Here is a 12332-nt window from a genome sequence, read left to right on the forward strand (position 1 = left end):
TTTCCGAAAGCTGATGGCTGTTGCATTCCCGCAGTACCAGTTGCCCAATCATCATCATTACTTCTCTAAGAAAAATATGCCTGCACTACACCAGCATTTCGCAGACATCACCTGTTCCTTGAAAAAATCTCTGTCTGACAGAGTGAATTTTAAACACTGACACCTGGATGAGCAAGCACGGCGAGGGGCGTTAAATCTCGCAGACTGGGCACTGGGTGACTCTGGTGCCCATGGGGGGAAGGCAGGGAGGGGGCTGCTTCACAAGCCCTGGAATTGTCAAGGCTTGCAGGGTGCATGGGGATGGAGAAATAAACCAGTACACACCAGAAGATGGAGAACTAAACTACTAGACAACAGGGGTTAGAGAACTAAAATAATAAACGCCTAGTTTTGGAGAATTAAACCACTACAAACCAGGGGATGGAGAACTAAACTACTATACACCAATTTATGGTAAACTAAAACACAAGACACCAAGTGTCTAGTAATTTATATTAGTCTATGCCTGATGAAGGGACCTGAGTGGACTCGAAAGCTTGCAATTTGTTACCATCTTTTCAGTTACCCATTAAAAGGTATCAATCACTGAGTGAGGACTCTCAATTCTAACTACTTTTTCTAGACACCAAGGTGTTACTAGACAGCAAATCTTGGAAACTCTAAGGCTTGTGGGACAAACCTCTGTATCTAACACTTCCTCCACTGCTTCTGCGTCCTCCAACTCCTGTAGGACTTCTACCTGTGCCCTCAATCTCTCGCTTATTGAGACATGCTTTCCAACAGTGCAGAGAGAATCCTCCCCACCTCCATACCACACAGCTAGGGAAAACTGCAACCAGGCAGTGTTTAAATGAATATGCTTTGGAGATTGCAATTACACAGCTCAAGCGTTGTGGACAGTTATTTGGGCCAAGTTTGAGCAATGACTGTCTCCACTGAACCTTGAGTCAGGGAAGCCCCTGTGTGATAACGGTGCAAACCTTGTCACGGACCTTTGCAGGGGCAACCTCCCACATGTGCCTTGCACGGCTCACATCCTCAACTTGGTGGTACAGCAATTTCTATGCTGTCCGACCAGGGATGTACGTTAGTCTTTGTTGATTGTGGGGTTAATAATAAAAATAATTAAAAGATTGGTGACACCAGTTGGGATGTTCAGCCAGGAGTGGCTGGGCACTGATGAAGGTCCATGGGAGTTAGATAGTGATGTAGTGATGGACAGTTCCAGACGATTGACCTCTTCCCAACTAGGGCTGGCTCCTAGGGGAGTTTGAGCAGATATAATCAGCATTAGACAGGGTAATGATCAGTTTGTACCTTTTGCAGAAGTACTGCAATCATTTCCAGGAATTTCCATACAATTCACATACAGGGTTTTTGGATCAGGCCTGCACGGTGAGAGTTCAGTGTCTCTGCTGTGACGTAGTGTATCCTTCCTGCTGCTAATTATACATCGGGTAAATGATTCCTTTGGCCCCCAGGGTCAAAGGTAAACAGTTGCTGGATCCGTGATCCCTTCCAGAGAGCAGGCAGCTTGAATCCTGTGGAAAACATTCTCTCTTGCAGCAGTGTCCCCGATTCTATGTGCTGCTGAGCTCCTGGGCAGAAGCACACTACTGCTCGTTGTATGAAAACTGAGTAGTCTTTCATTTTAGCATGGACCCTGGAAGGTTCTGTGCTCTAGGCACTGATACCCTGCCTCTTGCAGCTTGTCTTGGCAGAGAGATCACGCATCTCTCCTCTGCCTGTGGATCTCCATGTTCCTACCTCTTCCTATATCTTCACTGCTCTGCATATTGCAACCTTTCAGAAGCACCAACATCCCCCTGAGAAAGTGTGCACACATCCTGGTTCAGGTAAAAGTGCACAATCTTCCAGTAAGGGATCGGGTAAAATGTGTGGGTGCAGTTTTTCCCAGCAGAGAAACCAGCCCCCACCATAGCTGGTAATACATATATAAGTATATCACATATGCAGGCATTTTTTTGCGCTACAGGCACAGTCACCACACAAATAAATATTTCAATGTGCTATAACTGTGCATAGTTTTTCTTTTGTAAGATCAGTTTTCTTTCTTTAGACATATTGTGCCTTTAGCTTCTGGCATAGTAAAGGTATAAATTTTAGAGGCCCAATACACGATGCGTATGAGGAACCTCCAGACCTTCCCTTGACTAATGATGTCAGGAGAAAGAAAGTTTGGTCATGTTCAAGGTAAATGCTCTATTCTTTTATTTCTTTGGATGATGATGAACCATTGCTACAGGTATCTGGTGTCACCTTTCTCCATTAGCTGTAGGCCATTTCTCTAAAGAGAAGGTACTAGAGTAAATGCACTGGCGCTCAAACCCCAAGGGAACAGTCCTCAGCTGCTGGTATCACGACAGACAAAGTGCTGAATCTGTCAAATTAATTAAAGATTATAAACTATAGGATTGATGCCGCTCTTAAGGAAAGGGTCCTAAGGACCAACACTGTAGCATTGGAGCTATAGTGTGATGATGATTATAAAAATCCCCCTCACTATAGTGTCATCACATAGACCTATTGGATCAAACACATTTCTCCAAAGAGTTGTTGACTGAATTAGTAGACCTTTCTCTTAGGTTTATTGGCACCTGTAGCTCACTAATCTGAGCCCAGGGCCATTCGATATCCCCTTCATTGATATCAGTGCACAAATTCTGTAGAGGGAAGCCCTGCAAAAGGTCATTACACCCAATGTCATAAGTAGGGTTGAGCGAAACGGATCGGACAAATTAAAAAATCGCCGACTTTCGGCAAAGTCGGGTTTCATGAAACCCGACCCGATCCCAGTGTGGGATCGGCCATACGGTTGGCGATCTTCGCGCCAAAGTCACGTTTTGTATGACGCGTTCAGCTCCATTTCTCAGCCAATGAAGGAGGACGCAGAGTGTGGGCAGCGTGATGACATAGGTCTCGGTCCCCATCATCTTAGAGAAGGGCATGACAGTGATTGGCTTTCTTTCTGCGGCGTCACAGGGGCTATAAAGGGGCGTGCACGCCGACCGCCATCTTACTTCTGCCGATCTCAGCATAGGGAGAGGTTGCTGCAGCTTCATCAGAAGAAGCGACATAGTTAGGGAGGGAAGATTAACCCCCAAACTGCTTGTGCTGTAGCGATTTCCACTGTCCAACACCACCTTTTTTTGCAGGGACAGTGGAGGCTAGATTTCTGTGCATCAGCTCTGTAGCTTATTAGGCTGCCTTATAAGGCTCCCTGATAGCTGCATTGCTGTGTGCACGCTGCTGTGCAAACCAACTGCTTTTTTAAAAGCAAAAATCCTGTTGCTCCTTTCTGCAGTTATCTTGTTTATTTGTCCACACTTTTGTGTGCAGCAGTCCTTTTTGTTGCTGCCATACTTGTCCTGAGATCATTGTAGGGAGATTGAAATTGTACTACAGTCCTTGGATTTTTTCAGATATCTTCCAGCCACTTGCTGCCACTTACATTGCGTTGTGTTACACACTGGGCCTGAGTTGTGGTGCTGTCTCCCCCCCAAAAAAGGGAGATTCAAATTCTCACAAAGTGGATATACGTCAGTTCTGTTAGTTTGTCGTATATCAGCCAGCCACGTTCTGCCACTTACATTGTGTGGTAAAATACAGTGGGCCTGAGTTTGGGTTCAGTCTCCCCCCAAAAAAAGTGAGATTCAAATTCTCACAAAGTGGATATACCTCATTCCTCTTAGTTTGTGGTGTATCAGCCAGCCACTTGCTGCCACTCACATATGTTGGCACTGTATAAATAAATTTATTATTATTAATAAATAATGACATTATCAGAGTATATGCCTAATACAGACCAAGTGAGCATGCCACGAATACAACACGCGTTTCGCTTCCGCTTCAACAGGGAGTGTGGTGGAGGGGTATTGTCTGACTAATATAGTGTGACTACAGCTGCTGCAAATGGATAATCAGGGAGAACATCACCTTACTGAGCGCCGACACGTGCGCATGGACATGACATCGGCTGCCCGCCGACAGCAAAATGTGCATCAATGAAGTGCGAAAATATCAACATTCATGATGTGGGACAAGCTAGCCAGTCAGGACTGTGCACAATTATCATGGCAGCCATCTTTAAAATGGGAAAAAGAGTTGGTGAAGGTATTTTGTGATAATATGGCTGCTGATCACTATGGACAAAGGGGCACAGCCATATTTAATGGGAAGGGGAATTGGGATGGAGATATTGTGGAAAAAAAGAAAAATGTGAATGTAAGTGATAATGATAGTGAAAAAACCTAGTAAAAAGGAAGAAAGGAAAAAAGTATCTATGTGTATATATATATATATATATATATATATATATATATATGCAAATGAATAAAAATGCAATTAAAGTGGAAAGCAAAATAATGAAATGAAAAAATGTGCAAATAAATGTTGAAAAAGGTGAATAATTTAATGTGAGAATGATTATTCACCCAAAAGGGAACACATTTTTATTGTACATAAAATATAATAAATGTGAGTACGTGAAAAAAAATGTTCTTTCCTTTTTTATATTTTTATTTTTCTTCTTTCCTTTTCTTTTTTTTTTGTAAAATTATTATATACATTGGGAACGTGTAGTGGATGAGCCCCAATGGTGACATCACTCATGTGTAGCCCTGCCCCCATGAAGTCACAGTTGGGTTCCAGTTGTGATGTCACGGAATCCTTGGCTGTAACCAGCGATTTTGCAGTGAGATCCTCTGTCTGGAGAAGCTGATTGTGCCGTACACAAGTAAGCGATATTTCTCCAGGCTACAATGCTGTTTAGAGTACTTCTAGTTCTGAACGTGCTATTCGCATCTGCGGAAGGTGCTCCCATCTTCATCCGCAACCCTCGATCACAAGAGCAGATCGGGATGAAAGAAGGTAAGTGCATTACCAGATACACTGACTATGGGGATAACCTTTCCCTTCTGCAGCCAATTTTGGTTTTTGCTCTTCCTTTATCTTCTACATTTCTTCCAAGAGCCATAAGTTTTTTCCCATTCCTATGGCTGTATGAGGGCCTGTTTATCTCTTTGGGGGACGAGTTGTAGTTTTGAATGACACCATTCATTTTCCCATTCAGTGTGAAATTGGGGAAAATGCAGTTTGGGCTCCAGTGTAATAACATAGATGAGACACAGAGCATTAATACTGTTCTCTCCTTGCTGGATACTCTGACTACTACATGTAGCAGAAGGCGCCACAAGAGACGTGACAAGCAGCTCAGAAATCAGATATGTCCTTCACATGTAGCATTTCACATCCGGCCCCAGAACCTATTAGGATCCATTATTAGGGCCCAGTTTATGAGCGTCAGGCTCCGTGGTATTAGGGCTTCTGTAACTTTTCTTCTGTGGCTGGACGTCACATAATACATGGAATGGAGGATTTGTCATGTGTTACTTGTAATTTCAGGTGTCATCTCCCATCCTGCATTCGTTCCCTGTTTCAGGAATATAAAAGAATAGATTTTTGTATCGTCCATTATGAAAAATAATCCATAATTTCCCCAAACTAAATCCCCCTCTCTGTAATAGTCATACTTGGTTCCTCAGCCCGCCCAGTCCATGTATTTGGTTTCCACTTCTGAGCACATTCCAGCTCTGGTTACCTGATCACTTATGTTCTTTGTCTTTTTAGAGAATGTCACCGTGCCTCCAAAAACATCTGAGGATACAGTCTATAGGATTGTTACACCGGCTGCCGTTCTCTCTGCCCTTGCAGTAATCATTCGTGCCATTGCTATCATCTGTCGGTAAGTATAGTAAGTAATGATGTATGGGCTACACAGGAGTCTGTAGAGGAAATGTCACATCTCCAGGTTACTCCAGTAATGGGAATATTTTAGTGTAGGCCTCTTGTGGCTCACACACTCGTCACCCTGGAGTTGTGCCCTGCGGGTAACTGATGGGTATATATTAGACTTTGTAGGGATCCACACTCTCAGGTAGGCATTAAGTAGCGTTCACACACTCATTAGGTTTGGTCCAAACCTGTGCAGTTTTATTGCTTGCAAAAAATTCCAAGAGATTCCAAACCAAAAACATCCTCTTCTAGGCACAAAGGTATCACAACAAATAAACAGTTCATTCAGCAGGGCCCATATGTCAGTGCGGGCTCACCTGAATAGATTACAGTCCTTTCTCCAGAAGCAAGCTTCATACATAGAAGAGGCACGATCCCACCAGTCTTGGTATCCCTTTCAGTACGAGTTCCAGCAACCTCCAGTGCCAAACAGAAGTGTTCAACTCCTGGGCACGGTTAATACTAAACAGGCTGCAGCTGACACACGGTTCCCTGCCGCTCCTGCACACAGACTGCTCAGCTTTCCTAGCTGAGCCATGCTGTCTCCATTCATAGAGAAATCCCAGCGCATCTCCCTCTCAGCTACAGCTCAAATGTTGGCTGAACACTCGCTAGCTCCAGTACACTTAACTCTGCTCCATCTAGCCGACTGACACAAATAATGAACACAGGTCCTGGCTGTAGTAAAAAAAACAAAAGCTAGGCGGGTGCATCTAATCAAATCCTGCAAAGATAGGAAATAACCCTGTGCTACCTGGCTCTGCTACAGCTTGTATATACTTTATTAAAATAAATTGTTGCTTGTCATAGACACCAAAATGACTGACTGGTGATCTCTCTACAGATAGGACTAGATAAAATGTTTCATTCTGCAGAATACAGACATGTTTTACTTTGCGATTTACAATGTGACTTTTATTTTTGTATTTTTACAGTTGTCTGAAAAAGAAGACTCCAACAAAAGATGCTGAAAGCCAATATTGTGCCGAAGATTTTAGAGAGAGCAACACCAAACTAAATGGTAACTACAGCCTAACAAATCTTAGAACCTGAATCAGATGGATAGAGGTCCAAAAATAATTACAACTTAAACTAAAAAAGATCCTTCTAATATATACAAAATTTTTATTCAAAATTATTATCAAAAGGGGGGAATTATAGATATAATAGAGTCACAGGGGGGAAGGGTACCTGGCCGTAAGGCAGCCATAAAAAATGCTGCTGAGGTTTATACCCTAATATTGCGATATGGTGCCCCCACTCCTCGTCGGCTCTCCCACCCAGACCCTATTATGCCACCAGAAAATTGTGTTGATGTGACCGTAGTAATGAAAACAATAAGAATGTAATTTTCACGTCGCAAAAAAAGAGGCCATGAATAAGATGGTTTTTGAGCATCAGCACAAAAAAATTGTATTTGGTCACGGTTACAAGAGAGGAACAAGTTAGCTCAAATAGATAAAAATAGTAAAGGGTCATAATCCCATAAGATGGTATTAGAATACTTGCTGGTATAGCGATATATAGATCAATACGGTTGATATTACTAGATAGTTTAAATGTCAGTGGTAAATCTGGTACAAACGTCAAATAGACCACCTCAATCAGGTCAGATGGTACAGATACATCCTATATATTCAGCCAGCAAAATACACAGTAACCAAAGGATATTCCTGGACACAAAATAGACAGAAATCAGGATTTAGTATACATAGTAAACTCCCACAGTCAATCTAACTATTAGGCAGGGAGTCAAATGCACCATCATTTAGGATGTAATAGAAGTAAACCCGTTACTCAGATACCTAAACATTATTAGTAAGTATCCAGTGTAGAGGTTTGTACTCACTCGGCTGCGGTTGAGGTAGGCACAGAAAACGCTATTGCTAAAATGTCCGATCGTGGTGGTATACTAGCAGAGCATGGGTACTGACTGCATCTGGGTAGACTACTAGATCTGCCTTCCCTAAAATTCACTCCTACACAATACCCTATGCGGGAATTATGTGTACGGAATTATTAAGGTAGCCCTACTCATCAGCTCCCTAGCCTTCTCCTGCATTCTTTTAGTCTTTTACAAGGCAGATTTCATTCCTCTGCAATCTAGGTGTTTTCTTGCTGCCACAAACAGTGTTTGCAATTGTTGGGTTCCTATTACCTATTTTGCTGTGTGTTTTTCCCCCCTCCTTTTTGGAGTTTTTTTTCGCTCTGTCCTTTACTTTTAGAATTTTTATTTGCTTTTAATTTTCATATTGAATAACATTTTTTTGTGATTTTATCATTTTGAATTGGAATCGCTTCCTATCTAACGGTGATGAAGCATATTAGATTATGTAAATCTATGGAGTACTATGTAGGGCCTTTATACTGTATGGAGCATTTTGTGGCCATTATACTGTATGTAGAGCTATGTGGGGCCCATTATACTTTATGGAGCACTATGTGACCCCATTATACTGCATAGAGCACTATGTGAAGCTATTATACTGTATGGAGCACTAAGTGGGGCTCATTATACTGCATGGAGCAATATATGGAGCTATTAGACTGTATGGAGCACTATGTGGGGACATTATACTGTATGCAGCACTATGTGGAGCCATTATACTGCATGGAACAATATGTGGGGACATTATACTGTATGGAGAACTATGTGGAGCCATTATACTGCATGGAGCATTTTGTGGCCATTATACTGTATGTAGAGCTATGTGGGGCCCATTATACTTTATGGAGCACTATGTGAGACCATTATACTGCATGGAGCACAATATGAAGCTATTATACTGTATGGAGCACTAAGTGGGGCCCATTATACTGCATGGAGCAATATGTGGGGACATTATACTGTATGGAGAACTATGTGGAGCCATTATACTGCATGGAGCAATATGTGGGACCATTATACTATATGGAGAACTATGTGAAGCCTATTAGACCATATGGAGTTTGATGTCCCTTATCTACAGGTTATAATACCATAAATCCTGATAAACTCCACTAAACATAGAAGATTTTTTAATGCTACTTTCAATTTTTTCTACTACAGGAGATTATGAGGTCAAAAGAACACATACAAATGAGGATGCTCCTCATGGACCTGAGGCTGAAAAGGGAGACTTCTTGAAAGACAACAAAATAATCATGGCTCACCCCACTGATAGAGAAATCCCCACCAGCCTTGATGGGAATGTGGTCATCGCCTCTGACGGTAAGTTTCAGAACTATTGTATTTATTTATTTATTTTACTCACTTATATAGCGCCATTAATTCCACAGCGCTTTGCACACATTATCATCACTGTCCCCTTTGCGGCTCACAATCTACATTCCCTATCAGTATGTGTTTGTAATGTGGGAGGAAACCGGAGACCCCGGAGGAAACCCATGCAAACATGCGGAGGACATACAAACTCCTTGCAGATGTTGTCCTTAGTGGGATTTGAACCCAGGATGCCAGTGCTGCCAGGCTGCAGTGCTAACCACTGAGCCATATGAAATATGTTTAAAGAGAAAGAAAACTATTTTTTGAAAAATAAAATAACAGTAAAGTCCAAAATAATAAACCTACTAATATAGAGTTTAAGACTCTGTACGACTGTAGAAAACATATTTTGCAGAGCAGGAGAGGCACCACAACGTCTTAAGTATGGCTCGGTAGCAGTTTCCCCAATGTAAGCCTATGAGACTCAGAGAGAGGTTCCATATACTTACATTGAGAAAGCAACTTCCAGCAGCATAAGAAAGGCATTGTGATAGCCATCTTGGTATACAGTCACATGGTTAAGCAGAAGACTGGAGCTGTGCTGCAAACTGGAGAAGACAGCGATCAGTGATTTACCATATACTCTACACTACTGATATGTTCAGAAGTGATTAGCAAATTTATCTCAGAGCGCTTCTTTTATATCTCTATTCCTACAGTCAGTTATTGTCGGCTTTTATATCACATGGAAGCAGTCCACATTGTGAAGTCCCTTACTTACACTGAGGACTTTCCGGTTTGTCTTCTTCAATGTATAAAATGTATTTAATAGAAAAAGAACATTATATAAAAAAATACTCTCTTAAACGTTTCTTGATGTGAAATGATCCCTAGACAGAGTAGAAACATGATGGAAGCTTTTATTTTAGAAATGTTGATTTCAATGTTCTGTGTAACAGGGAAACATGAGGATGACATACCAATTACCACTGATGATTCTCCTCATGGGCCCAGGACTGAACAGAGAGACGTCCTCACAGGCAACAAGATCTCAGTGCCTGGACCCCCTGATGTAGTGATCGATATCAGCCCAGATGAGGATGAGGTCACCTCCTCTGACAGTAAGTACTCAGGGCATTCACAAAATAGATTTAATAGAAAAATAACCTAATATATAAATAAAAAATGGTCTCCTGTGGGATCTTGTCAGTGAATGAGCCGTTAATAGATTGGAAGCTATAGAGGCTCATCCCCTCTGTTGTCATAATTCAATGTACCATCTAGAGGTTACTTATAATATCAAATATCTGTAGAAAACATATTTTGCAGAGCTGACCAGCGACCACATGGAGAGACTTGACAAATCTGGTGCTGCCCCCAGCTAACATCTCCCCGCATGGCTGTAGTTGACTGACAGGTCTCTCCCATATCTTTAATTAGGGTAGACCTGTCCAGCAAGTGCAGCGGGGCAGGGAGAAGCCGGCTGGGAGCAGCGTCAGATCAGTCAGGGCTCACTTTAGTCCCCGGGTGGCTCTTCAAACTATGTTTTCTCTGAAACGCTGGAGCATTTCTCTGGAGATTGGATCCCACTTTTTACAGTCTAATATACTATTTAGAAGTTATAACAACCTGTAAATGTAAATTATCTTAATCACATAGATTCTTGCATTTTATTAAATCTAATTTCAATATTTTGTGTCACAGGAGAATTTGACATTTTCTGTACTTCTGGAGACACTACACTGCCGCACAAGGCCGATATAGTGGAGGCGAAAGAGTCCAAGATTAGTGTGGACTTTAATGATTACAAACAGACACCTCCATCTATTCTAAAAGGAAGAAATCAGTTGAAAAATAAAAACACAGGGAAGATTGTTTCCTTTCAAGATTCGGATTATCGATATGTTTATACATATGATTCTGAGTCCTTACAACCTGGACGTCAAATTATATATTTCCGAAACAAACAAGGAGGATGGAAAAATAGGTACCGGTAAGTGTTTTAATGTCTCAGCTCAAAGTTTATCAGAAGATCATCTTTCAATCCTTTCAAAAGGACTTAGGGCCCTGATTTATCAACTCTTTTACGCCAGTATTCTGACATTTAAAAGCTTTGAAATGTCACAACAGTTTGGTGAAACTCCAAGCTGCGCTAAAAGATTGTGATATTTGGCATTCTCACACCATTTTCGCCCAGTTCTGATAAAGTGCAAGAGGTTGGGCAGGAAGGGTGATGTTGCAGCCTCAGCTCGTCAAATTCATGATGACTGGGGTGGTACACCTGTCAAACCGTAACGCAGGTGTCCTAAGGCGAGCTCAGGGAGGCCTGAAACCTCCCAAGGAGCAGCCACGAAACATGCTCCCATCGTTGTGGTGAGAATTGGTTCATTGATTAAAAGACTGGGGTGAGGAATTATTACAGCCACTAATGTGGGATATTTCATGGTATTTCAGTTGCAGCACGCATGTTCTGCAAATACTGATGTTTCATCTATGTATTCCAGCAGACCCCAGGATTTAACTATTGCAGCCCTGTCCCATTATTTGGATGATTACACTTGATACAGTAAAGAAATGAGTTTGTAATGTCTTCAGTGCTTTACCTACAGTACTAAAATCTATTTTTTTTTAAAGGAATCCATCAAGAGGAGACAACTCCACAACAACTCCTTTACATGGTGGCTACCATGAGAGGATCAGGCAACCTGTGATGAAGCAAACAAGACCCATGGATATGACACTTACCAGACTTTCTGCGGTCAGATGTGTTCACGGACATGTGACTCACCTGCAGCACAGCGAGGTAGATTCCGGGCTCGGTCTCTGCTCTCACCCATGGGTATAACCTTTACCGGACTTTCTGCAGTCAGACGTGTTCACGGATAAGTGACTTACCTACTGCATGAAGAGGCAGATTCCAGGCTTGGACTGCTCTCACCTATGGACATGACAATTACCGGACTTTCCGCAGTCAGACGTGTTCACAGACAAGTGACTTACCTACTGCATGAAGAGGCAGATTCCAGGCTTGGACTGCTCTCACCTATGGACATGACACTTACCGGACTTTCCGCAGTCAGACGTGTTCACAGACAACTTACCTACTGCATGAAGAGGCAGATTCCAGGCTTGGACTGCTCTCACCTATGGACATGAAAATTACCGGACTTTCCGCAGTCAGACGTGTTCACAGACAAGTGACTTACCTACTGCATGAAGAGGCAGATTCCAGACTTGGACTGCTCTCACCTATGAATATGACACTTACCGGACTTTCCGCAGTCAGACGTGTTCACAGACAAGTGACTTACCT

The 12332-nt window shown here is 42.2% G+C and overlaps 1 protein-coding gene across 1 annotated transcript; it reads left to right on the top strand.

Moving 5' to 3' along the window:
- Positions 1-4516: 4516 nt before the first annotated feature.
- LOC143784902 (uncharacterized) lies at positions 4517-12104 on the top strand. The gene is made up of 7 exons (XM_077273527.1): positions 4517-4890; positions 5650-5764; positions 6750-6835; positions 8864-9025; positions 9979-10140; positions 10724-11012; positions 11654-12104. Exons 1-7 carry the CDS (start codon positions 4782-4784, stop codon positions 11862-11864), a joined length of 1134 nt encoding a protein of 377 aa, XP_077129642.1. The 5' UTR covers positions 4517-4781; the 3' UTR covers positions 11865-12104.
- The last annotated feature ends 228 nt before the right edge of the window (positions 12105-12332 follow it).

This window comes from Ranitomeya variabilis, chromosome 7, assembly GCF_051348905.1.
Source record: "Ranitomeya variabilis isolate aRanVar5 chromosome 7, aRanVar5.hap1, whole genome shotgun sequence".
Lineage (NCBI taxonomy): Eukaryota > Metazoa > Chordata > Amphibia > Anura > Dendrobatidae > Ranitomeya > Ranitomeya variabilis.

What these genes read in the sequence shown, in the direction of transcription:
- LOC143784902 (XM_077273527.1), top strand. Translation starts at nt 4,782, where the DNA reads ATGCTGTTTAGAGTACTTCTAGTTCTGAACGTGCTATTCGCATCTGCG. An exon ending in GAGCAACACCAAACTAAATG is followed by an intron (nt 6,836 to 8,863) that starts GTAACTACAGCC and finishes TTTCTACTACAG; the next exon opens with GAGATTATGAGGTCAAAAGA. An exon ending in TGTGGTCATCGCCTCTGACG is followed by an intron (nt 9,026 to 9,978) that starts GTAAGTTTCAGA and finishes TCTGTGTAACAG; the next exon opens with GGAAACATGAGGATGACATA.